Genomic DNA, 25,845 nt, shown 5'->3' with positions numbered 1-25,845 from the left:
AACCTCGGCATAATTTTGCGTCACCGTTATAGCGGGGTGGTTTCGCCAACCGTGGTTGAGGGTGGGGAGCAGCGACTGGGGAAGAAGCAGCAGCGGCTGCCTGGAGCGAGAGCAAGCGACCATCAACCAAGGCCATGTAGCTGAGGATATGAGTCTGAGCGTCACGCTGCTGCGCTAGCTCTTGCTGTAAGCCGGCCAGCTGAGCCGCATTACCAGGATCAGAGGTTTGAAGGGCGGAGAGGCGAGCGTCCATAGATTTCATGAAGGACATTATACGCGTTTGATTCTCTCGTAAGAAAATTAACTCCTTCTGAGTAGCCGTGACCGTGTGTATCTGTTACGGATTGTGCTAGGATGGCAGAAAGTGTAACAGCAACCCGGAGTGGGCCCTCTGGGTCACGGCTCCAGAGCCCCTGCGGGCGAGCTGACCAGGTGGAGCCCCCCCTATACAGGGAGTGTTGGGGGCAGGCCCACAAGGGATGGAACCGTGACAGCCGGAGTCAAAGGGGCGACTGGGTGAGCACCAGGGAGACTACGGTGGAGAATCAGAGGAGCGGCAGAGCGGGGTGACCGCGAGCACGGAGCTGCAGAGGGACACGAACGTAAAGCACTCAGGACTGGAGGAAGCAGGGGACTGTAAGAGAGAGAGGTAACAATAGAGATTATGACAAGAAATAGCAACGGACTAGGAGAACAATAGACAGCCGGTACACAGTAGGACACCAGAGACAGAAGGGAAGGAGTCAGAGGCGAGGCAGGGACAGGAGATGGCGAGGAGCTGCGCACAACAGCCAACACAGAAAGCACAAGCAGGGTAGACAAGAAAGGGACAGAGGCCTGGGAGTGTAGTGAATGCTGACCATACGGACAGCGACACCACAAAGATACACAGGCGTCTTACCTGGGGAGACGCCAGGAAGAAATAGCCGATGGGAGCCGCCATGTTGGGGGCGGAGCCACCGCGTCACAGGAACTAGCCAGAGCGTCGGGCACAGGAGCGCGGGACCGACGTCGCTTTGGCCGGATGTCAGGAGCGGGGGCGCGCCGTGGAGTGGGTGCACGCCAGGAGGTGCGCACGGGGTCGCGCAGGTAAGTACTGGTGGAGGACGTGACACAGAACAATTTTTAAGGGGGACAATATGAAACAAGATAAGACTTGTACAGCATAGAACTATGAACAGTCAGGCACATAGTACAAAATGAGCAATAGACATATTCATGAAACCTATTCATAAAGCAAGAGATCATATGGAACCAAGAGGGAATAAGGGGAACCATAATTAACAAAGCATAGGGAACAGATTCTCCAGCTGCAAAATTTGGGATGGCAAACCCGGGGTGTTAAGCCACGGGCTCCAGATTTTATCAAATTTTCCGATAGCTTTTCTTTTAATATACACTTCTTTTTCCAGCCTTATAGAACTATTAATAAACTCCTCCACCGTCGGGGGTGCAGATTGCTTCCAGTGCAAGGCAATAGTTTTCCGTGCTATATATAAAATTCTAGCCATCCCGATCGCCAGCGGGTCTTCCACAGGAACATCCGGTATAATTCCCAGCACACAGACCTTTGGATCAGGGAGCAATCTTGTACTATAAACTCTTGCCAACGTATTCAGAACATTATTCCAGAACCGTCCAAGCCGAGGACACTCCCAGAACATATGCATAAGGTGTGCATCAGGTAGGCTACATCGGGGGCAGCATGAGTCACTCTTTATCGCGATTTTTGTGCAAGAACACAGGCGTTTTATATTTCCTATGTATTAGATACACCTGCGATAATCTCTGGGCCTCCGATAGCGAAAGACAGGGCACTGAACTCAACACATAGTCCCATTGATCATCTGAGAGCTGGCCAACATCCTCCTCCCATCTAGCTTTGGTGCAAAGGGGGTACTTATCATGGAATGCATTGATAAGTATTCTATAGATGGAGGAAATCAGTCCTCTTCTGGAGCCCAAGCCCCCCACCAACATTGTCAAGGGATTAGGGTCTATACTAAGATCTCTAGTTTTGATTAGAGCTGCATACGCATGCCGGAGCTGTAAAAATCTGTAGAAGAACCTATGGGGAATGTCAAATTCAGTGCGCAGTTGTTCAAACTGTTTTAATGTATTATTAGACTGTGTGTCACCGTCATCACCCCCTTCGCCTCCCAATCAGAGCACCCTTCTAAAGTTTGAAATTCCAGAAGACTAGGATTATGCCACAATGGTGTAAACAAAGAGCAATCAGACCCACCCAACAGGCGCTTTCCTCTATCGCAAACCTTATAGATCTTGGCCAGAGTTGGAGCTTGAGATAATTTGTTTCCCCCTCCCCTGGCGTCTACCATATACATTGGTACTCTCCAGGGGCTATTCTGAATTGCCAGTCGCCCATTTTTCTCCAGTGCACCACACTGATCCCAAACCTTCAGTTGCTGAATCTGAGCCGCCAGATAGTAGATCCAAGCATTTGGGTTAGCCAGCCCCCCATTTGTTTTTTCTCTTTGTAGGTACTCCAGACGGATTCGAGCCTGCTTTTTTTTCCAAAGTAATTGTCTGAATAACCTATGAGCCCCATGCCGGGATCCACACCGGGGAGCTGTGAAGTGTATAGAGCAGTTGGGGCTTTAAAACCATTTTGATGAGATTTCCTCTCCCAACAACTGATAGGGGAAGTCTACACCATGCATCAATTTTAGTTACAAATCTATCTAACAGGGGTGTCAAATTAAGAGGCACATAGTGGTCTCCTCTAACCTCTGCGTGTCTACACACGGGTCTATAGGCATGCGTACCGATTTGTTCCAATTTATAAGGAGGCCCGACCACTTACCAAATTCCTCAAGGATAGCCATAACTGGTCTAATAGAGGAAGAGGCATCCCCCAGATACAGAAGCATGTCGTCCGCGTAGAGCGAGATGCATTCCTCCAGGTCCCCCACCCTAAATCCCCGCACTTTCTTAGAGGCCTTAATAATACATGCTAAGGGTTCAGTAGCGATGGCAAATAGGAGGGGCGACAGAGGACATCCCTGTCTTGTTCCCCTCCCCATCGCCACCACCCCAGACAACTCACCATTGACCCCAATCCTAGTGTTATGAGTGGCGGAAGGCACTAAAAAAAAAAAAAAAAAAAATTAAAGTGCCTTCACCACTCGGGGTCCACCGTGCGGCAGATGGCAAAACCGCTGCTAAGGGAGGCAGAGCACTATAGTGGTAGTGTGCACAGGGTTCTAAATCACCCAAGTGCAAAAGAGGCAGTCTGTTATGGGACACAGAGCTGCACAGAAAAATAAGAAAAGGTAATGCTGAGCCTATTAAACGCACAGGGACACAGCGGCACACATACGTACGGTAGCCGAGCACAGGAGCAGTTAAAGTGGCACTACAACCAAACGGACTTACCGTGAACGAGCGTGTGCACAGCGTCGCAACTGCGAACGCCACAGAAGTCTGCAACCGCAATAACGCAAGCGCGATGCAGGACGCTTTGCTGCTGAGATGGCTGAAGCTTGAGCGCGCTGGCACTAGCGCTACTACTGGCTGACCCAATCACTCACACATTCGTAATAACCGAGGGAAGGGGTTTCATAATAAGTCATCCACCAGACCAAGCATCCATCAACAAGCATACAGCAGCAAGTATCAGAAAATACTAGCGCATGGCATAACGGCCATGCGCACTTTTTATAGTGACCGGGACCTTCCGGAAATCTCCAGAGACCTGAGCTGAACCAATGGAATCAGGAGCAGGACCTGAGCACCTGACTCCTGAACTCCAGTGGGAGCTCATTCCAGGAGCATGCTCACAAGCTGGCTGAAAGGACTTAGCCTCTGGAGATAAATGTGAGGATCTGGATCTCTGCATTAGTATGGCAGGACACAGATTCCTAACACCTAGCTGACAGACCATTATAGAGTAGCTTAATGAGGGCCAAGAACTTAGGGCAAAACCCCATTCTTTCTAAAATCTTCCAAAGATAACTTCACTCAACCATATCAAAGGCCTTAGCTGCGTCAAGCGATAGCACCGCCCTGGCCCCCGCCTCAGGAGAACTTAACTGCATATTGAGGAACAACCGACGCAAATTAATGGCAGTAGACTTCCCCGGCATGAACCCTGACTGATCCTCATGAATGAGCCCAGCAATAACCTTAGCCGGTCTGTCCGAGAGAACTTTGGCAAGAATTTTAACATCCGTCTGGAGTAGGGCCTGTAAGATTCAGGATGGAGGGGATCGTTACCCTGCTTAAGGATGACCACTATAATAGCCTCTAGCATGGACGGAGGGAGCTGTCCCGTATCACTTGCAGATTGAAAGACTTTTAGCAGCTGAGGCAATAAAATGCTACTGAAGCGTTTGTAAAATTCACCAGGGATACCGTCCGAACCTGGGGCCTCCTCATTCGGAAACCCTGAAAGCGCATACTCCAGCTCCTCAATCGTCAGGGGCCTATCCAACTCCTCAACTGCCTGCTTAGAAAGTTTAGGAAGTTTTAGTGGTACATTGTTCTACTATTCAGACACACATGCAGACACAATAGTCATCAGAAGAAAACCGCTCCTGCTTCCTCGCCATAAAATTCAGCGTCAGAAGTATGCAAAATAACATCTACGGAAGCCTGATGCATTTTGGAAGCAAGTCCTGTGGACCAATGAGGTTAAAATAGAACTATTTGGCAGTAAAATATCCTGTCATGCATATGTCAGCTATTACAAATAAGCTCATTTATTATCCATCAGGTGATTTTACACTAAAAGGTAGAAATGAACAGGTGTTCCATTATGTAAGGTCTGAATGTCCATATAATTAGTTCTATCTTACTAAGGTTTATAGCTTTATCTGATTAATTATATTACCACCTGCTATTAGTAATCCTCGATCAATACTGTGCCTGGTACTAGAACAGATTGTAGGGGTAATTCAGCTAGATCACAGTGACACAGGGAAAGGTGAACTCACATAACAAATCCTTTTTACAAGCAATGGGTGTCACGGTGTGTCTTTATACGAGCCTTTATATGAGAGTAATGTCTTAGAGGGGTCTCTGAATACCCCATGAGCTGTATACTTTGCCAATGTTCCAAATGACTCTAAAGGATGTTGACCGAGGAGACCATGGCCCCAACTAGAAGAACACAATTCTGCTCCACTGGCCATCGCTGAACCCTCCAAGATATCTTGAAGAATCCAGGTTGGGACAATCAGGTCACCTGGCCACATACCTCACTGCTCACGGTCAGCTTCCTACGCTTGTCATTACCTCCTCTCTGAGTGTACCACAGGTGGGGGTAGTCGGCCCTGCAAGCTCTGAAGTCACAGCTGATCTTATCCTGGAGAGTGAATTTAAAATTGAGACTCTAATTTTGCACCATCTGTTTTGTGGTTCAATAAAGTATTGCCGCACTGTTTTACCCTCACCCTGTGTTGTCTGAGAAGTATTATGCCCACGGTAAAAGGAGAGCGGGCGTTTCCAGGCTAGAGCACCCTTGTGTCTCCACAGGTATGTGTGGAGAAAAAAAGAGCACAGAATTTCTGGAGAAGAACATCTCGCCAACCTTTAAGCATTGGGGTGGATCAATCATGCTTTGGTGTTGTGTTGCAGCCAATGGCACGGATAACATTTCATGGGTAGAGGGAAGAATGGATATGGTGAAATTTTCAACAAATTCTCTATGCAAACATAACACCATCTGTAAAAAAAACAAAAACCTGAAGCTGAAAACAGGATGGTTTCTTCAAATGAATAATGATCCTAAAAACACATGAAAATCCACAATTGACGACCTCAAAAGGCCCAATATGAAGGTTTTACAATGGCCCTCACAGTCCTATGATCTGAGCATTATTGATAATCTGTGGCTAGACCTCAAATTAGTGGAGGGTGCAAGATGACTTGGGAATCTCACAGAACTGAAAGAATTGTCCAAGGAAGAATGGATGAAAATCCCTCAAACAAGAATTGAAAGACTCTTGTCTGGCTGCAAAAAGTGTTTACAGGTTTTGATACTTGCAAAAGGGGGTGATACTAGGTACTAACCATGCAGGGTGCCCACATTTTGCATCTGCCCATTTTCCGATTTTAAATTTTTAAAATGTAAAACATGAAAATATGAAAAAAAAGTTTAAAGATGACACATTTCCTTTGTATTTTAGGAAAACAAATTATATATATATATATATATATATATATATATACATACAGTGGGGAAAAAAGTATTTAGTCAGTCAGCAATAGTGCAAGTTCCACCACTTAAAAAGATGAGAGGCGTCTGTAATTTACATCATAGGTAGACCTCAACTAAGGGAGACAAACTGAGAAAAAAAAATCCAGAAAATCACATTGTCTGTTTTTTTTTTTCATTTTATTTGCATATTATGGTGGAAAATAAGTATTTGGTCAGAAACAAGCAATCAAGATTTCTGGCTCTCACAGACCTGTAACTTCTTCTTTAAGAGTCTCCTCTTTCCTCCACTCATTACCTGTAGTAATGGCACCTGTTTAAACTTGTTATCAGTATAAAAAGACACCTGTGCACACCCTCAAACAGTCTGACTCCAAACTCCACTATGGTGAAGACCAAAGAGCTGTCAAAGGACACCAGAAACAAAATTGTAGCCCTGCACCAGGCTGGGAAGACTGAATCTGCAATAGCCAACCAGCTTGGAGTGAAGAAATCAACTGTGGGAGCAATAATTAGAAAATGGAAGACATACAAGACCACTGATAATCTCCCTCGATCTGGTGCTCCACGCAAAATCCCACCCCGTGGGGTCAGAATGATCACAAGAACGGTGAGCAAAAATCCCAGAACGACGCGGGGGGACCTAGTGAATGAACTGCAGAGAGCTGGGACCAATGTAACAAGGCCTACCATAAGTAACACACTACGCCACCATGGACTCATATCCTGCAGTGCCAGACGTGTCCCTCTGCTTAAGCCTGTACATGTCCGGGCCCGTCTGAAGTTTGCTAGAGAGCATTTGGATGATCCAGAGGAGTTTTGGGAGAATGTCCTATGGTCTGATGAAACCAAACTGGAACTGTTTGGTAGAAACACAACTTGTCGTGTTTGGAGGAAAAAGAATACTGAGTTGCATCCATCAAACACCATACCTACTGTAAAGCATGGTGGTGGAAACATCATGCTTTGGGGCTGTTTCTCTGCAAAGGGGCCAGGACGAATGATCCGGGTACATGAAAGAATGAATGAGGCCATGTATCGTGAGATTTTGAGTGCAAACCTCCTTCCATCAGCAAGGGCATTGAAGATGAAACGTGGCTGGGTCTTTCAACATGACAATGATCCAAAGCACACCGCCAGGGCAACGAAGGAGTGGCTTCGTAAGAAGCATTTCAAGGTCCTGGAGTGGCCTAGCCAGTCTCCAGATCTCAACCCTATAGAAAACCTTTGGAGGGAGTTGAAAGTCCGTGTTGCCAAGCGAAAAGCCAAAAACATCACTGCTCTAGAGGAGATCTGCATGGAGGAATGGGCCAACATACCAACAACAGTGTGTGGCAACCTTGTGAAGACTTACAGAAAACGTTTGACCTCTGTCATTGCCAACAAAGGATATATCACAAAGTATTGAGATGAAATTTTGTTTCTGACCAAATACTTATTTTCCACCATAATATGCAAATAAAATGAAAAAAAAACCACAATGTGATTTTCTGGATTTTTTTTTCTCAGTTTGTCTCCCTTAGTTGAGGTCTACCTATGATGTAAATTACAGACGCCTCTCATCTTTTTAAGTGGTGGAACTTGCACTATTGCTGACTGACTAAATACTTTTTTCCCCCACTGTATATATACACACTGTATATACTCGCGTATAAGCCAAGATTTTCAGCCCATTTTTTGGGGCTGAAAGTCCCCCTCTCGGCTTATACGCGAATCATATACCAGGGGTCGGCCGGGGAGGGGGAGCGGGGGGTGTCAGAGATCATACTGACCCCCCCCGGCGTGGTCTCAGCTGCCCCCCTGCTTGTTCCATGTTCTCGGCGCCCCTGCTCTTCCTGCGTTCAGCAATCACGTGGTACCGCTCGTTAAAGTCATGAATATGCGTGTATTCATGACTTTAATGAGCGGTACCACGTGACCGCTGAACACATGAAGAGCAGCGGCGCCGAGAACATGGAACAAGCAGGGGGGCTGCAGTGACCGTGCCGGGGGGTGAGTATGACGGGGGGCACCCATATTCACCTGCGCGTCTCTCTGCTGTCTTGCATCCTCTGGCAGTGACGTTCAGGTCAGAGGGCGCGATGACGTAGTTAGTGCGTGCCCTCTGCCTGAACAGTCACCGCAGAGCCGGCAACGCTGATGAGCAGCGGCTAGCGACGAAGGTGAGTATATAGTTTTTTTCTTGCAGCAGCGGCAGCATATGGGCATAATCTATGAAGCATTTTATGGGGCATAATCTATGGGGCATCTTATGGGGGCATAATCTATGGGGCATCTTATGGGGGCATAATCTATGGAGCATTTTATGGGGCATAATCTATGGAGCATCTTATGGGGGCATAATCTATGGAGCATCTTATGGAGGAATAATATATGGAGCATCTTATGGGGGCATAATCTATGGAGCATCTTATGGGGGCATAATCTATGGAGCATTTTATGGAGGCATAATCTATGGAGCATTTTATGGAGGCATAATCTATGGAGCATCTTATGGGGACATAATCTATTGAGCATCTTATGGGGACATAATCTATGGAGCATTTTATGGGGGCATAATCTATGGAGCATCTTATGGGGCAGCATATGGCCATAATCTATGGAACATCTAATGGGCCATAACCTTTATGGAGCAGCATATGGATAATATTATTCTATGGAGCATCTTATGGGGCCATTATTAACCTTTGTGCAACATTATATGGGGTGTATTTTGTATGGAGCATCTTATGGGGCCATCATGAACTGTATGGAGCATTATATGGGGCTCCTGATTCAATATGGATATTCAAAAACATTTATCCTACTAATGTCTCAATTAATTTTACTTTTATTGGTATCTATTTTTATTTTTGAAATTTACCAGTAGCTGCTGCATTTCCCACCCTAGGCTTATGCGCGACTCAATAAGTTTTCCCAGCTTTTTGTGGCAAAATTAGGGGGGTTGGCTTATACACGAGTATATATGGTATTTTTTTTTTTTTTTCACCTAAAATACAAAGGAAATGTGTCATCTTTAACTTTAGGCCTTTTAGAGATCGTTTCATCTTCAACTTGCCTAACTGTTCACAATAACTAATTTTGGCCAGGGGTGCCCAAACTTCTGCATGCCATTGAAAGAAAAAATGTTTCATCCAACTCGCCTGTTAAATACAGTTGTGTGATAGTGTGTTTTCCCCTTTCCTGATTTCCTATTCTTTTGCATGTTTGTCACACTTAAATGTTTCAGATCACCAAACAAATGTAAATATTAGACAAAGATAAACTCAAGTAATCACAAAATGCAGTTTATAATTGAAGGTCTTTATTAACTGAAAAAGAAATCCAAACCTACAGGGCGCTGTGTGAGAAAGTTATTGCCCCATAAACCTAATAACTGGTTGGGCCACCTGGTAGCAGCAACAGCTGCAATCAAGCGTTTGCGATAACTGGCAATGTACCTCCAGACAGTAGTTATTTTTTGAGCAGGTATTGAAACACATGTGGCCGGCTCTTTGCCAAACACCTCTTACTGACTATTTAGCACGGGTCCAGGACTAAAGGTCATGTCACATGTGGATTCATCTCTCTGATCAGCACGGACCGTTGCAGGCACACAGTGCACTTGATCCTTTCTTCAATAAAGGAAGTTTTTTCATTTTTATTCAGTTGGTTTTTAGTGAATTCCACAGTGTATTTAATATTTCAATTTGAAGATCTAAAACATTTAAGTGTGAAAAAACATGCAAAAGAATCTGAAATCAGGAAGGGGGCAAACACTTTTTCACACAACTGTATGTGTAATCCCTCCGGCAGTGGAATGATAAATAGCTGTGTTGGCAGCAGATCGGAAACAAGTTCAAAGTGTTTATCCAGCAAGAGGTCAACACAACAATTAAAGAGAAATACTTGTTTCCTTCATGCTACTGTATTCCATCACTGTGTGTCTCCTACAGATGAACTTGTGGATAGAAATCCACCAGAGAGATGTCCCCATCCTCTGTATCCCCAGGACTGTCCACAGGAGAATCACAACATCCCGGAGGATCATCAGGTAGATGACGCTGAGCCCTGTACCGGATCTGTATATGGGGGACATTTCTGATCGAGGTCATAGGTGTCAGATTTTTGTGGTTTCTTGTATTGTGCTGATTGTTACATCTGATATATCAGGAGGAAGATCCAACTAAGAATAAAGTGAAGGATGAGACAGAAGAAGAAGTGATGACGAGGGGGGATCAGACGTGTGTGAGTGACGGGAAGAAGCGGATTCCGGTAGATGTTTCCACAGGTATGTGATAATGATCGACACGTGATGATGACGATGACTGACGCGTGTCGATGATGACCGGTGTGTAATATCATGTGAAATCTCCAGTGCAGTGAAGCTTTATCTGCTGTCCACATCACAGCAGAAGCGGCCGGTGATGGCGCGGCTGCTACTGTAGAGAGTCCGTTGGTGCAGTGATGAATAACGGAGCCGCCTTCACACCACTTCTTTATGATTTAGAAAGCACATCTTTAATTTTCCTAAGTATACATTTTTTTATTATTACTTACATATTTTTCTTACACAAGTCCCGTGTTGCCATATAAATGACCGAGCTTGTGATTCAGACGGAACCTCCGCCGGATGATTCCCTATAATGAGGCAGATGGAGGCACTGTGGACACGGTCTTACCTATGACCCGGCGGTGTCCGTATTTTTAGGAGTGCATAAAGGTGCCCTCAACCAGAGTTGTGTGCACCTCTGAAAAGAAGGACAACACTGAACAGAGATAAGACAGAGTCCAGAGTAACTGCTGCCTCATTATAGGGAATGGATCCCTTGGGGGTTTCATCTGAATCACGAATTTTGTAGATATAGTTGGAAACCTCGATGTACATGCTCAGTATAGAGCAGAGGAAAAATGCGATCCAAAATGTTCTGTACTCCAAAATGCCACCAATAAAAGCTTCTAGTCAACCCACAAAAAACAAGTCACCACTCAGGCTCATCATCTATTAACAGAAATGTAGGGGGCTTCCATGTCACTCATAGCACAAAGGCTCTGGAAAAGTGATGTGACTCCTAAAAAAAGAAATCTTGCAAAACCTGCTCTCCCAAATCCAAATACCCCCTCCTCCTGAGCCCCACAGTGTGCCTAAACTGCAGTTATCGTCCACATGTTTGGCATTTTGTAGCTATGAGAACCCGTTTAATTTATGGGTACGTGTCTATCCCAGTTCACTTCTTTAGCTTTTTTTCAGTCTGTTCACACCATGTGCATATAAAGGAGTGGTCTTCCCTTTCCTGGACGCTCTATTCATGTTGTTCTTCATGGCTGCCCCCATCTACATGCATGTCTCTTGACAAACTGTAAGGGGTTAATATTAGAGTTAGGACCGTCCCAACTATGGTCACTGTAACGTGGTGGGATGGCTTTTGCATTTTTTTTAATTAAAATTATGTTAACTAAGTCCCCTACATTATTTTCATGCACTATTGCTGCTTATTTACTGCAGGGTATTTACTTATCATGTTTATCTTGTTTTTTTCTGTTCAGTGGCCAGTGTGAATATGCGCTTACATACTGCACGCACACCAGTTTGTACTTCAATTCTTTAGATTGTTTACATTTTTGGCATTAATGTAGCGAGGAGAGCCCACTTAATTTATAAGGTGCATGTCTACAGAAGCACGAGCTGGGCATAATGTACTGGGCCCTACAGCGTACGGGCACTACAATGTACGGGCACTACAGTGTACTGGGCACTACAGTGTACGGGCACTACAGTGTACGGGCCCTACAGTGTACTGGGCCCTACAGTGTACGGGCACTACAATGTACGGGCACTACAGCGTACTGGGCACTACAATGTACGGGCACTACAGTGTACGGGCACTACAATGTACGGGCACTACAATGTACGGGCACTACAGTGTACTGGGCCCTACAGTGTACGGGCACTACAGTGTACGGGCACTACAGCGTACTGGGCACTACAATGTACGGGCACTACAATGGCATATTTCCATTTTCACTTTGCAGGATTCATTGCTACTTGTTTCTGGAAAACACACATAGAGTTAAATTCTTCACTACACCTGTAGATAAATTCTCAGAGTGGTGTAATTTCCAAAATGGGGTCACTTGAGGGGGGATTCTGCTCTTCTGCCACTTAGCGGCTCTGTATATGGAGTCCGCAAACTATTCTATGAAAATTTATGCTTTAAGAGTCAAATAGCTCTTCTTCCCTCCTGAGCCTCGCCATGTAGCTAAGCAGTACTGTACAGACATATGGGGTATTGCCACGTTCAGCAGAAATTGTGTAATAATTTATGTGGTCATCTTTACCCATTTCTCCTTGTAAAAATATAAAATCTGGGGCTCAAACAACATTATAGTTTTAACATTTTACATTTTTTTCTTCACCATTCAGTGCTATAACATTTTCTGAAATGTGTGGAATCAATATGATCACTTCACCCCCCCCGATGATTTATTTGTGAAAATAAAAAAACCATGGGAGACTAGAAGCTGCAGTTGTCTGATTGGCTCTGCTACATACAGACGATGATCAGATCACCTGTATGTAGCAGAAATGCTCACTTGCTATGAGCGCCGACCACCAGGCAATCCGGCAATGACAACCATAAAGGTCTGCTGGAGACCTCTGGTTGTCATCCCAACCCATCCGTCACCTGCAATCACATGACTGGGTCACTGATGGGCAGGATTTCTGGCGCTCTTGCTGGAAGCGCAAGCTAAATGCCGCTGCCAGAGATTGACAGATGTTAACAGCCACGGGTGGATCGCGATTCCACCCACGGCTGTTAGAGGCACATGTCAGCTGTTCAAAACAGCTGACATGCGCTGGTAAAGATGTGAGTTCAGCACCAGAGCCCACATCAAAGGGAGGGATTCCGAAGTGGGCATATTATTACGCCCAATGTCGGAAAGGGGTTAGATATCTGGGCATACAAAATCAAAGGTTGAAAACTGCGAAATACTAAATTTTTGGGTAAAATGTTTGATATTTTCATAAATAAACGCAAATGATAACGTCCAAAATTTATCATTAACATTAAACACAATATGTCACAAAAAACAGTCTTAGAATCAGTGGGATGTGTGGAAGCTCCAGAGTTATTACCACATAAAGTGACAGAGGTCAGAATGGTAAAATGAGGCTTGGCCATTCACGGACAAAGTGGCTTGGTCCTTACGGGGTTAATGTGCCTTCAGTGCTATTGCAGTCTTCTAAGATTTCCTATCATGCCCTTAGGCAAACTGAGGACATGATTACAGTGGCTGGAGCTTGACTGCTCCTGGATGTACGGCCACCTTTCTGATTAGTCAATCTCATTTGCATACGGTACTGACATATTAAAGCTCCATTTTTAATTACGTGGACACTTTTCTACACTAAGGGCATGATAGGAAGCTTGCTACGAGAGTGAAATGGCATTGGTGGTACATTATTATTATTATTATGCATTTATATAGCGCCGTTTATTCCCTGGCGCTTTACATGTGAAAAGGGGAAATATAGACAAGAATAATACAATTGTGTAAGACAAAGGACACACAAGTACATAAGGAGAGGGGACCCTGCCCACGAGGGATCACAGTCTACAGGGATGGGTGAGGATACAGTAGGAGAGGGTAGAGCAGGTTTTGCTGTGGTTCAGTAGACCGAGGATCATTGTAGGCTGTAGGCTTGTCGGAACAGGGGGGTCTTCAGGTTCTTCTTGAAGGTTTCCGTTGATGGTGAGAGTCTGATGTGTTGCAGCAGGGAGTTCCAGAGTATGGGAGAAGCACGGGAGAAGTCTTGTATGCGGTGGTGGGAAGAAGTGATAAGGGGGGAGTAGAGAAGGAGATCTTGAGATGATCGAAGGTTGCGTGCGGGTAGGGGGGTAATTCCTGATGATCGGTTCCCTTTAAGAACTATTTGCTGTCTAATCTCTGCCACCCCTGACTTGTGGGCTTGTCACCAGTTTATAAGTGTTCTCCACTTTACTCATCATTGTGTAAATGTTACGGCATGTCGTTGTCTTCCTTATTACCGATCCTTTCACTAACAAGGGACTTCATTGTGAGCGCTATAAAATAAATGTAGAAATCCCTTTTGTGTTGTAGAAAAAAATCACATCCAATCTATCTTTCATCCTTATAGGAAATCCTTGGGAGAACAACTGGTTATCACTAAACGGTAAAGAAGATATCAGGAAGCAGTCTAATGGAGAAAACCTCATTACCCTTCATGGAGCTCCTGGACTTCACAGCACTTCACTTTCTTATACTCCTCCTAATCATGAGGAACCCTCTCCTGAGCAATCTCACATTGTTACCACAATTCCAGGTGACAAAGTGGATACAAGATTTCAGTGTGACAAGCAACTTACTAAAAGCTCAGATTTTTTAACACTAAGAAAACACAAAGGTAAAAAGAGGTACTGCTGCTCAGAATGTGGGAAATGCTTTACCTATAAATCAAGATTTGTTATACATGAGAGAATTCACACAGGAGAAAAGCCATTCTTATGTTCACATTGTGGGAAATCCTTCACAGATAACGGGAGTCTTATTAAACATCAGAGAATTCACACAGGAGGGAAGCCATATTCATGTTCAGAATGTGGGAAATGCTTTACACATAAATTGAGTCTTATTACGCATCAGAAAATTCACACAGGAGAGAAGCCGTATTCGTGTTCAGAATGTGGGAAATTATTTACAGATAAAGGGAATCTTCTTATACATCAGAGAATTCACACAGGAGAAAAACCATTTTCATGTCCACTATGTGGGAAATCTTTCACAGATAAAGGGCATCTTAGTAGACATCAGCACATTCATACTGGAAATAAGCCATATTCATGTTCAGAATGTGGGAAATGTTTTAGAGATAATTCAGTGCTTGTTAGACATCAAAGAATTCACACAGGAGAGAAGCCGTATTCATGTTCATTCTGTGAGAGATGCTTTACAGGTAAATCAAGTCTTGTGCAACATGAGAAAAGTCATAGAGAAGAGAAGCCGTATTCATGTTCAGAATGTGGGAAATCTTTTATATATAAATCATATCTTGGTACACATCAAAAAATTCACACAGGAGAGAAGCCGTATTCATGTTCAGAATGTGGGAAATTTTTTACATATAAATCAAATCTTACTTCACATTGGAGAATTCATACAGGAGAAAAGCCATTTTCATGTTCAGAATGTGGGAAATGTTTTGGAAGTAAATCAGAGCTTGTTAAACATAAAAGAATTCACACAGGAGAAAAACCATTTTCATGTTTGCAATGTGGAAGGTGCTTTATAGAGAAATCACAACTTGTTAAACATCAAAGAACTCACACAGGAGAGAAGCCGTATTCATGTTCACGCTGTGAGAAATGCTTTACAGATAAATCAAGTCTTGTGAAACACGAGAGAAGTCACACAGAAGACAAGCCGTATTCATGTTCAGAATGTGGGAAATCTTTTCTATATAAATCACTTCTTGCTATACATGAGAGAGTTCATACAGGAGTGAAGCCTTATTCATGTTCAGAATGTGGGAAATCTTTTATATATAAATCAAATCTTTCTTCACATCGGAAAATTCACACAGGAGAAAAGCCATTTTCATGTTCAGAATGTGGGAAATGTTCTAGAAGTAAATTACAGCTTGTTAAACATCAAAGAATTCACACAGGAGAAAAACCTTCATGTTAACAAAATGGAAGGTGCTTTGCAAATAAATCACAACTTGTTAGACATCAGAGAAACCGTATTCATGTTCACTATGTGGGAAGTCCTGCACAGTTAAAGGGAATCTTATTAGACATCTGAGAATTCACACAGGAGAGAAGCCGTATTCATGTTCAGAATGTGGGAAATCTTTTATACATAAATCATATCATGTAAACCATGACAGAAGGCATGCAGAAAAGAAACTAATTATGTTCAATGTTTTATACATTTTAACAAACATTGCTCGCATAAATGAGTACACCCCTTAGGATCAGTGAGATATTAATTAAGATCTTAACTCAAGAACAATTTCTAAAATTTTGCCAACCCTGAGTTTCATAGAACATTTTTTTGTAATCAGAACATGAAAGTAATGTTAATAAAACAACTTTCATTACAAAATCTTCAGGTTTACTCAAATTAGTTGATGCAAAAATGAGTACACCCCACAGCAAAAGCTACTATATCTAGCATTTTTTATGGCCTCCATGATTTTTAAGGACAGCACCAAGTTTTCTAGACATGGAATGAACAAGTTGGTGACATAATACACCCACTATCTTTTTTTGTCTTTTTCAAGAACAAGCTCTCTTAGAGCCTGGATGCTGGATGGAGAGTGATGACAATTTGTCATTTCAGATTTCCCCATATGTGTTTGGTTGCGTTCAGATCAGAAGACAATGAGGGTGGGTGTACACGTTACGGATTCTGCTGCGGATCCGGCCCTGCGGATCCGCAGCAGTTTTTGCTGGGGAGTGCAGTACCTTTATTTTCAATGGAAAACAAAAACCGCAGTGCACATGCTGCGGATTTGCATTCATATCTAGGTCACCATACAGACGTATCAAGGTAGCAGGCGTAAGGCGTGCTAAGGTGCAGGTTCCTTCTGCACCCGGGAGAAGCCATTTATAGTCCTGCTGAACACATACTAGATATAAACCCTTAGGCTGTATGCAGGGTACGATGTCAGTGGGTCTCCAAAGACTATAAAAGTCAAAAGTCCTTTCATCGGAGGTTGTTTTGAAAACTGACCTCATTCCTTTGGTATGTCTTAGATTCAAAAGAGTAATCAAATGGATCAAGTCATTCATAATTCTGGGCAGAATCTGTAAACCACAATTCGTTATTGTCTAAATTTCCATGGTTCCTGAAAATATCGTCACAAATCATGGAAGTGCTCTCACACCTTTCCTAGTCCAGTCGGAGTGTGGGCAGTACAGGTTTCACTTCAGTTATTTTACTGGAGTCTCACCTACTGGAAACTTCTTAGCCCTGTGTGTTACAAATTTACCTTGTGCTAGGTCCAGCTTATAGCAACATTTTAAGCTACCTGTAAAATATATATGTAACCATGGACTTTCCACCCACCCCACAATCTGGACAGAAACCACATAGCTGCTTTTGAGGTATCCTCCGTTGTAACGAGCAGTATCAAAAGTCTCTTTGTGGAAACAGCTACAGTTGAACATCTCATATGGGATTAGGGGCACTGCAAGATATGGTATAGTATTAGAGCATAGCTCCCAACAGTCCCAATTCTCGCGGGACAGTCCCGTTTTTGACACCCCCACCCGCGTCCGGCCCGGGATGCTATTTTTCCCGCATTGCACTGAGCTGTCACGCCCCCCAAGCACCAACCCCTTCCTCGCCCTCCCAGAGACCCACCGCAGCCTGCAATGATGTGGTTAGGCTGTGTGTTCTGTGCACACAGGATCTGTGATGAGGTCACAGGAGGGGAGGAGTCAAGGGTTACATGATCAGGGGCCTCCGTGTCTGCAGGACTCTGCTGGTTGTCATGGTGCTGGATGGGGTAAGTTTCTGTGTGGGGTCAGGAGGGGTTTACAGTGTGGATGTAGCAGAGCGGTGTGTGTACAAGGTGTATGGAGCGGAGCCGCGTGTGTACGAGGTGTGCGGAGCGGAGCCGCGTGTGTATAAGGTGTACGGAGCGGAGCCGTTTGTGTACGAGGTGTAAGGAGCAGAGCTGTGTATGTGTGTACAAGGTGTACAGAGCGGACCCGTAGGTGTATGAGGTGTGCGGAGCCGTGTGAGGTGTACGGAGTGGAGCCGTGTGTGTACGAAGTATACGGAGGGGAGCTGCGTGTGTATGAGGTGTACGGAGCGGAGCCGTGGGTTTACGAGGTGTACGGAGCGGAGCCGTGGGTGTGCGAGGTGTACGGAGCAGACCACGTGTGTATGAGGTGGACAGAGTGGAGCCATGCGTGTACGGAGCAGAGCTGCGTGTGTACGGAACGGAGCCGTGTGTGTGCAAGGTGTACAGAGCGGAGCCGTGTGTGTACGAGGTGTACGAAGCCATGTGTGTACGGAGCGGAGCCGTGTGTATGAGGTGTACGGAGCAGAGCTGTGTGTGTACGAGGTGTACAGAGCGGAGCCGCGAGTGTATGAGGTGTGCGGAGCCGTGTGTGTGTGAGAGGTGTACGGAGGGGAGCCGTGGGTGTATGAGGTGTGTGGAGCGGAGCTGTGGGTGTACGAGGTGTACGGAGCAGAGCCACGTGTGTATTAGGTGTACAGAGTGGAGCCGTGCGTGTACGGAGCCACGTGTGTATGAGGTGTACGGAGCGGAGCTGCGTGTGTACGGAACGGAGACGTGTGTGTACAAGGTGTACAGAGTGGAGATGTGTGTGTACGGAGCCGTGTGTGTACGAGGTGTACGGAGCCGTGTGTGTACGAGGTGTACGGAGTGGAGCCGTATGTGTACGGAGCAGAGCCGTATGTGTACGAGGTGTACGGAGCGGAGCCGTATGTGTACGAGGTGTACGGAGCGGAGCCGTATGTGTACGAGGTGTACAGAGCGGAGCCACGCATGTACGAGGTGTACAGAGCGGAGCCGCGCGTGTACGAGGTGTACGGAGCAGAGCCGAAGGGTGTATGAGGTGTACGGAGAGGACTCTCGTGTACTTGGTGTACGTAGCGGAGCCGCGTGTGTATGGGGTATGCGGAGCTGTGTGTGTACAGAGTGGAGCCATATTTGTACGGGATGTACGGAGCGGAGCCAAGAGTGTACGAGGCATACAAAGCAGGCTTTTCTCACGGACACAGAAGTACACGGCGGAGCCCCGAGGAGCACTTTAAAACTCGCACATGACGGTCCATCGAAAGTGATGTGCTGGAAGCTGACTGGAAATGAGATGAGGATCGCCTTGGAATCGGGTATGCCGGCCATGTGAGCGGATTATGATATGTCCTGCACCGGGAGGCTCAGATGGGCATTACAATGGGAGCTGGGCTGCTATAGTATCTTTATAGAATCATTATTTCTTTCTCTCTCTGTTTTTTTCTTTCTCATTCTCTGTTCTGTCTATCCCCTCTCTTTTTCTTTCTGTTCTTTCTCTAATCTGTTTTTCTTTCTCTCTGTTATTTCTTTCTCTCTGTTCTTTCTTTCCCCTCTTTTTCTTTCTTTCTGTTCTTTCTTTACGTCTTTCTTTATTTCTCTCTGGCTCTCTGTTCTTTCTCTGTCTCTGTTCTTTCTTTCCCCTCTTTATCTTTCTCTGTTCTTTTCCCTCTTTCTTTCTCTCTATCGCTCTGTTCTTTCTTTCCCCTTTCTTTCTCTCTCTGTTCTTTCTTTTTTCTCTTTCTTTCTCTATTCTATTTTTCTTTCCCCTCTTTCTTTCTCTGTTCTTTCTTCTCTCTGTTCTTTCTCTGTTTTCTTTCTTTTTTTTCCTTAGTACCAGTCAGTGTGCCCACAGTACCAGCCACTGTGCCCATAATGCCAGCCACTGTGCCCTCAGTACCAGTCAGTGTGATCAGCAGTGCTAAATGGGTGTGGTTGGGCATGGACATGGGTGTGACTAGTTGTTAAATGGGTGTGGTCGGGGCATGGCCTAAAATTTGCTGCCTTTGCCCCTCTTTAAAAAGTTGGGAGGTATGTATTAGAGGATACTGGCTATGGGTGCATATCCAGCAGTTCTTAGGATGATCTTTAAAGTCCATATCTTGGAGCAGGACTTGGTGATACTTATCAGTTTGTTGTCCCAGTGCTCCTTTAGTACCGCATTGAGAGTTAGGGTAAGGGATGCAATTACCATCAACATAGTCCAGAGGGGCAGGGTCATCATCTTTGATGCTGCTGGGGTTCAGGACCTTTTTTTGCTGTGGCTGGCATTGATCAAAGTATCTTTACCGTGGAGCTTCACAGAAGTAGCAATGGTCAGTAGTATTAAAAATGGCTCACTTTATCTGGGTTCCAGTGGTCTCCTCAAATGTTTCTTGACCATGACCCAGTCTCCAGGTGAGTGTGTGTGCCACTTATGCAGTTGGGGTCTGGGATGGAGGAAAGAGCACAGTTATAAGTAACATGTTTGTGCAACTCCAAGACATATTCAGTGAGGAAACTGTAGAAGACCTGCAACTGCTGTGGGAGATACAACTCTGTCTTATGGGGGTGACATGCAGCACATGGGGATTCTATGGGGGTGACGTGCAGCACATGGGGATTCTATGGGGGCGACGTGCAGCACATGGGGATTCTATGGGGGCGACGTGCAGCACATGGGGATTCTATGGGGGCGACGTGCAGCACATGGGGATTCTATGGGGGTGGCGTGCAGCACATGGGGATTCTATGGGGGTGACGTGCAGCACATGGGGATTCTATGGGAGTGTCGTGCAGCACATGGGGATTCTATGGGGGTGGCGTGCAGCACATGGGGATTCTATGGGGGTGTTGTGCAGCACATGGGGATTCTATGGGGGCGACGTGCAGCACATGGGGATTCTATGGGGGCGATGTGCAGCACATGGGGATTCTATGGGGGCGTCGTGCAGCACATGGGGATTCTATGGGGGCAACGTGCAGCACATGAGGATTCTATGGGGGCGACGTGCAGCACATGGGGATTCTATGGGGGCGACGTGCAGCACATGGGGATTCTATGGGGGCGATGTGCAGCACATGGGGATTCTATGGGGGCGACGTGCAGCACATGGGGATTCTATGGGGGTGTCGTGCAGCACATGAGGATTCTATGGGGGTGACGTGCAGCACATGGGGATTCTATGGGGGTGACGTGCAGCACATGGGGATTCTATGGGGGTGACGTGCAGCACATGGGGATTCTATGGGGGTGACGTGCAGCACATGGGGATTCTATGGGGGTGACGTGCAGCACATGAGGATTCTATGGGGGTGACGTGCAGCACATGGGGGTGACGTGCAGCACATGGGGATTCTATGGGGGCGACGTGCAGCACATGGGGATTCTATGGGGGTGTCGTGCAGCACATGGGGATTCTATGGGGGTGACGTTTAGCACATGGGGATTCTATGGGGGTGACGTGCAGCACATGGGGATTCTATGGGGGTGACGTGCAGCACATGGGGATTCTATGGGGGTGACGTGCAGCACATGGGGATTCTATGGGGGTGTCGTGCAGCACATGGGGATTCTATGGGGGTGACGTGCAGCACATGGGGATTCTATGGGGGTGACGTGCAGCACATGGGGATTCTATGGGGGTGTCGTGCAGCACATGGGGATTCTATGGGGGTGTCGTGCAGCACATGGGGATTCTATGGGGGTGAGGGGCAGCACATGGGGATTCTATGGGGGTGTCGTGCAGCACATGGGGATTCTATGGGGGTGACGTGCAGCACATGGGGATTCTATGGGGGTGACGTGCAGCACATGAGGATTCTATGGGGGTGACGTGCAGCACATGGGGATTCTATGGGGGTGACGTGCAGCACATGGGGATTCTCTGGGGGTGTCGTGCAGCACATGGGGATTCTATGGGGGTGACGTGCAGCACATGAGGATTCTATGGGGGCGACGTGCAGCACATGGGGATTCTATGGGGGCGACGTGCAGCACATGGGGATTCTATGGGGGCGACGTGCAGCACAGGGATTCTATGGGGGCGACGTGCAGCACATGAGGATTCTATGGGGGCGACAGCACATGGGGATTCTATGGGGGTGACGTGCAGCACATGAGGATTCTATGGGGGCGACGTGCAGCACATGGGGATTCTATGGGGGTGACGTGCAGCACATGGGGATTCTATGGGGGTGACGTGCAGCACATGGGGATTCTATGGGGGCGACGTGCAGCACATGGGGATTCTATGGGGGCGACGTGCAGCACATGGGGATTCTATGGGGGCGACGTGCAGCACATGGGGATTCTATGGGGGCGACGTGCAGCACATGGGGATTCTATGGGGGCGACGTGCAGCACATGGGGATTCTATGGGGGCGACGTGCAGCACATGGGGATTCTATGGGGGTGACAGCACATGGGGATTCTATGGGGGCGACGTGCAGCACATGGGGATTCTATGGGGGTGACGTGCAGCACATGGGGATTCTATGGGGGTGACGTGCAGCACATGAGGATTCTATGGGGGTGACGTGCAGCACATGGGGGTGACGTGCAGCACATGGGGATTCTATGGGGGCGACGTGCAGCACATGGGGATTCTATGGGGGTGACGTGCAGCACATGAGGATTCTATGGGGGCGACGTGCAGCACATGGGGATTCTATGGGGGCGACGTGCAGCACATGGGGATTCTATGGGGGTGACGTGCAGCACATGGGGATTCTATGGGGGTGACGTGCAGCACATGGGGATTCTATGGGGGCGACGTGCAGCATATGGGGATTCTATGGGGGCGACGTGCAGCACATGGGGATTCTATGGGGGTGACAGCACATGGGGATTCTATGGGGGCGACGTGCAGCACATGGGGATTCTATGGGGGTGACGTGCAGCACATGGGGATTCTATGGGGGTGACGTGCAGCACATGAGGATTCTATGGGGGTGACGTGCAGCACATGGGGATTCTATGGGGGCGACGTGCAGCACATGGGGATTCTATGGGGGTGTCGTGCAGCACATGGGGATTCTATGGGGGTGACGTGCAGCACATGGGGATTCTATGGGGGTGACGTGCAGCACATGGGGATTCTATGGGGGTGACGTGCAGCGCATGGGGATTCTATGGGGGCGACGTGCAGCGCATGGGGATTCTATGGGGGCGGCGTGCAGCGCATGGGGATTCTATGGGGGCGACGTGCAGCGCATGGGGATTCTATGGGGGCGACGTGCAGCGCATGGGGATTCTATGGGGGCGACGTGCAGCGCATGGGGATTCTATGGGGGCGACGTGCAGCGCATGGGGATTCTATGGGGGCGACGTGCAGCGCATGGGGATTCTATGGGGGCGACGTGCACATGGGGATTCTATGGGGGCGACGTGCAGCACATGGGGATTCTATGGGGGCGACGTGCAGCACATGGGGATTCTATGGGGGCGACGTGCAGCACATGGGGATTCTATGGGGGCGACGTGCAGCACATGGGGATTCTATGGGGGCGACGTGCAGCACATGGGGATTCTATGGGGGCGACGTGCAGCACATGGGGATTCTATGGGGGCGACGTGCAGCACATGGGGATTCTATGGGGGCGTCGTGCAGCACATGGGGATTCTATGGGGGCGACGTGCAGCACATGGGGATTCTATGGGGGCGACGTGCAGCACATGGGGATTCTATGGGGGCGACGTGCAGCACATGGGGATTCTATGGGGGCGACGTGCAGCACATGGGGATTCTATGGGGGTGTCGTGCAGCACATGGGGATTCTATGGGGGTGTCGTGCAGCACATGGGGATTCTATGGGGGAGACGTGCAGCACATGGGGATTCTATGGGGGAGACGTGCAGCACATGGGGATTCTATGGGGGCGACGTGCAGCACATGGGGATTCTATGGGGGAGACGTGCAGCACATGGGGATTCTATGGGGGCGACGTGCAGCACATGGGGATTCTATGGGGGCGACGTGCAGCACACGGGGATTCTATGGGGGCGACGTGCAGCACACGGGGATTCTATGGGGGCGACGTGCAGCACATGGGGATTCTATGGGGGCGACGTGCAGCACATGGGGATTCTATGGGGGCGACGTGCAGCACACGGGGATTCTATGGGGGCGACGTGCAGCACACGGGGATTCTATGGGGGAGACGTGCAGCACACGGGGATTCTATGGGGGCGACGTGCAGCACACGGGGATTCTATGGGGGAGACGTGCAGCACACGGGGATTCTATGGGGGCGACGTGCAGCACACGGGGATTCTATGGGGGCGACGTGCAGCACACGGGGATTCTATGGGGGCGACGTGCAGCACACGGGGATTCTATGGGGGCGACGTGCAGCACACGGGGATTCTATGGGGGCGACGTGCAGCACACGGGGATTCTATGGGGGAGACGTGCAGCACACGGGGATTCTATGGGGGAGACGTGCAGCACATGGGGATTCTATGGGGGCGACGTGCAGCACATGGGGATTCTATGGGGGCGACGTGCAGCACATGGGGATTCTATGGGGGCGACGTGCAGCACATGGGGATTCTATGGGGGCGACGTGCAGCACATGGGGATTCTATGGGGGCGACGTGCAGCACATGGGGATTCTATGGGGGCGACGTGCAGCACATGGGGATTCTATGGGGGTGTCGTGCAGCACATGGGGATTCTATGGGGGTGTCGTGCAGCACATGGGGATTCTATGGGGGAGACGTGCAGCACATGGGGATTCTATGGGGGAGACGTGCAGCACATGGGGATTCTATGGGGGCGACGTGCAGCACATGGGGATTCTATGGGGGCGACGTGCAGCACATGGGGATTCTATGGGGGCGACGTGCAGCACATGGGGATTCTATGGGGGCGACGTGCAGCACATGGGGATTCTATGGGGGCGACGTGCAGCACATGGGGATTCTATGGGGGCGACGTGCAGCACATGGGGATTCTATGGGGGCGACGTGCAGCACATGAGGATTCTATGGGGGCGACGTGCAGCACATGGGGATTCTATGGGGGTGTCGTGCAGCACATGGGGATTCTATGGGGGAGACGTGCAGCACATGGGGATTCTATGGGGGAGACGTGCAGCACATGGGGATTCTATGGGGGCGACGTGCAGCACATGGGGATTCTATGGGGGCGACGTGCAGCACATGGGGATTCTATGGGGGCGACGTGCAGCACATGGGGATTCTATGGGGGCGACGTGCAGCACATGGGGATTCTATGGGGGCGACGTGCAGCACATGGGGATTCTATGGGGGCGACGTGCAGCACATGGGGATTCTATGGGGGCGACGTGCAGCACATGGGGATTCTATGGGGGCGACGTGCAGCACATGGGGATTCTATGGGGGTGTCGTGCAGCACATGGGGATTCTATGGGGGTGTCGTGCAGCACATGGGGATTCTATGGGGGCGACGTGCAGCACATGGGGATTCTATGGGGGCGACGTGCAGCACATGGGGATTCTATGGGGGCGACGTGCAGCACATGGGGATTCTATGGGGGCGACGTGCAGCACATGAGGATTCTATGGGGGCGACGTGCCGTATAGAGCGAGGCTGTCACTTGCCTCCTCTTTTTCGGACACTGTTCACATGCATTACGTGCGGTACCTTGTCGTTTCCTAGAATATGTCTATGTTCTGCAATGTGAATGTTTCCTATGTGCAGAGTCAGGGATAAAATAGAAGATGGAATAGGACAACAGTGAGATCAGAGGGAAGAGGAGAACATGGAGGAAGAGTCTGCTGCACTGCGAGAGTGGGAGGAGCTGTGGTTGACGTCACCACATGTCCTTCACCTCTTCTCTCCTGAGCCCCGCCCCCTGGTCACATGACGGTGACGTCACCACAGGTCCTCCCGCGCTCAGTGCAGCCGCTCCGTCCCGGGTGTGCGCAGCTCGTGTTCTCTGGGGTCAGCCAGCAGCAGATTTCCGGTTCCCGCCATTCCGGTGAGATGACAGGAGGGTTTGTGGTGAATCTGTGAGAGGAGAGTGTGGGGGGAGATCAGAGCTGTTCCTGTGGAGGCTCCTGCTCCATGTGACTGCGGCTCCTCAGTGTTGGGGACGGGCAGCATTGTATGGGGGATGTGCAGCGTCTCCTCCTCACCTCACGGCC

General features: G+C 48.1%; 1 protein-coding gene and 1 long non-coding RNA gene across 2 annotated transcripts in view; one reads left to right on the top strand and one right to left on the bottom strand.

Annotated features, from left to right (window-relative positions):
- LOC141060463 (uncharacterized) overlaps window positions 1–25,845 on the top strand; it is a 120,318-nt gene that overhangs the window by 70,205 nt on the left and 24,268 nt on the right. Inside the window, 3 exon segments of the mRNA XM_073556731.1 lie at window positions 14,477–14,488; window positions 14,657–15,806; window positions 15,956–16,021. Of these exon segments, the coding sequence (XP_073412832.1) occupies window positions 14,477–14,488; window positions 14,657–15,806; window positions 15,956–16,021 (1,228 nt within the window).
- On the bottom strand, window positions 15,437–25,823 carry LOC141060464 (uncharacterized). The gene is made up of 2 exons (XR_012222707.1): window positions 25,343–25,823; window positions 15,437–20,161 (listed from the first exon to the last, which is right to left on the bottom strand). It is a non-coding gene; the product is annotated as an uncharacterized lncRNA (long non-coding RNA).

The sequence above is a fragment of the Dendrobates tinctorius genome, unplaced genomic scaffold (assembly GCF_039654945.1).
Source record: "Dendrobates tinctorius isolate UK_male_01 unplaced genomic scaffold, ASM3965494v1 ptg000237l, whole genome shotgun sequence".
In the NCBI taxonomy this organism is placed as follows: domain Eukaryota; kingdom Metazoa; phylum Chordata; class Amphibia; order Anura; family Dendrobatidae; genus Dendrobates; species Dendrobates tinctorius.
The sequence above is the reverse complement of the archived record's forward strand: the minus strand, read 5'-3'. Positions and strand labels throughout refer to the sequence as shown.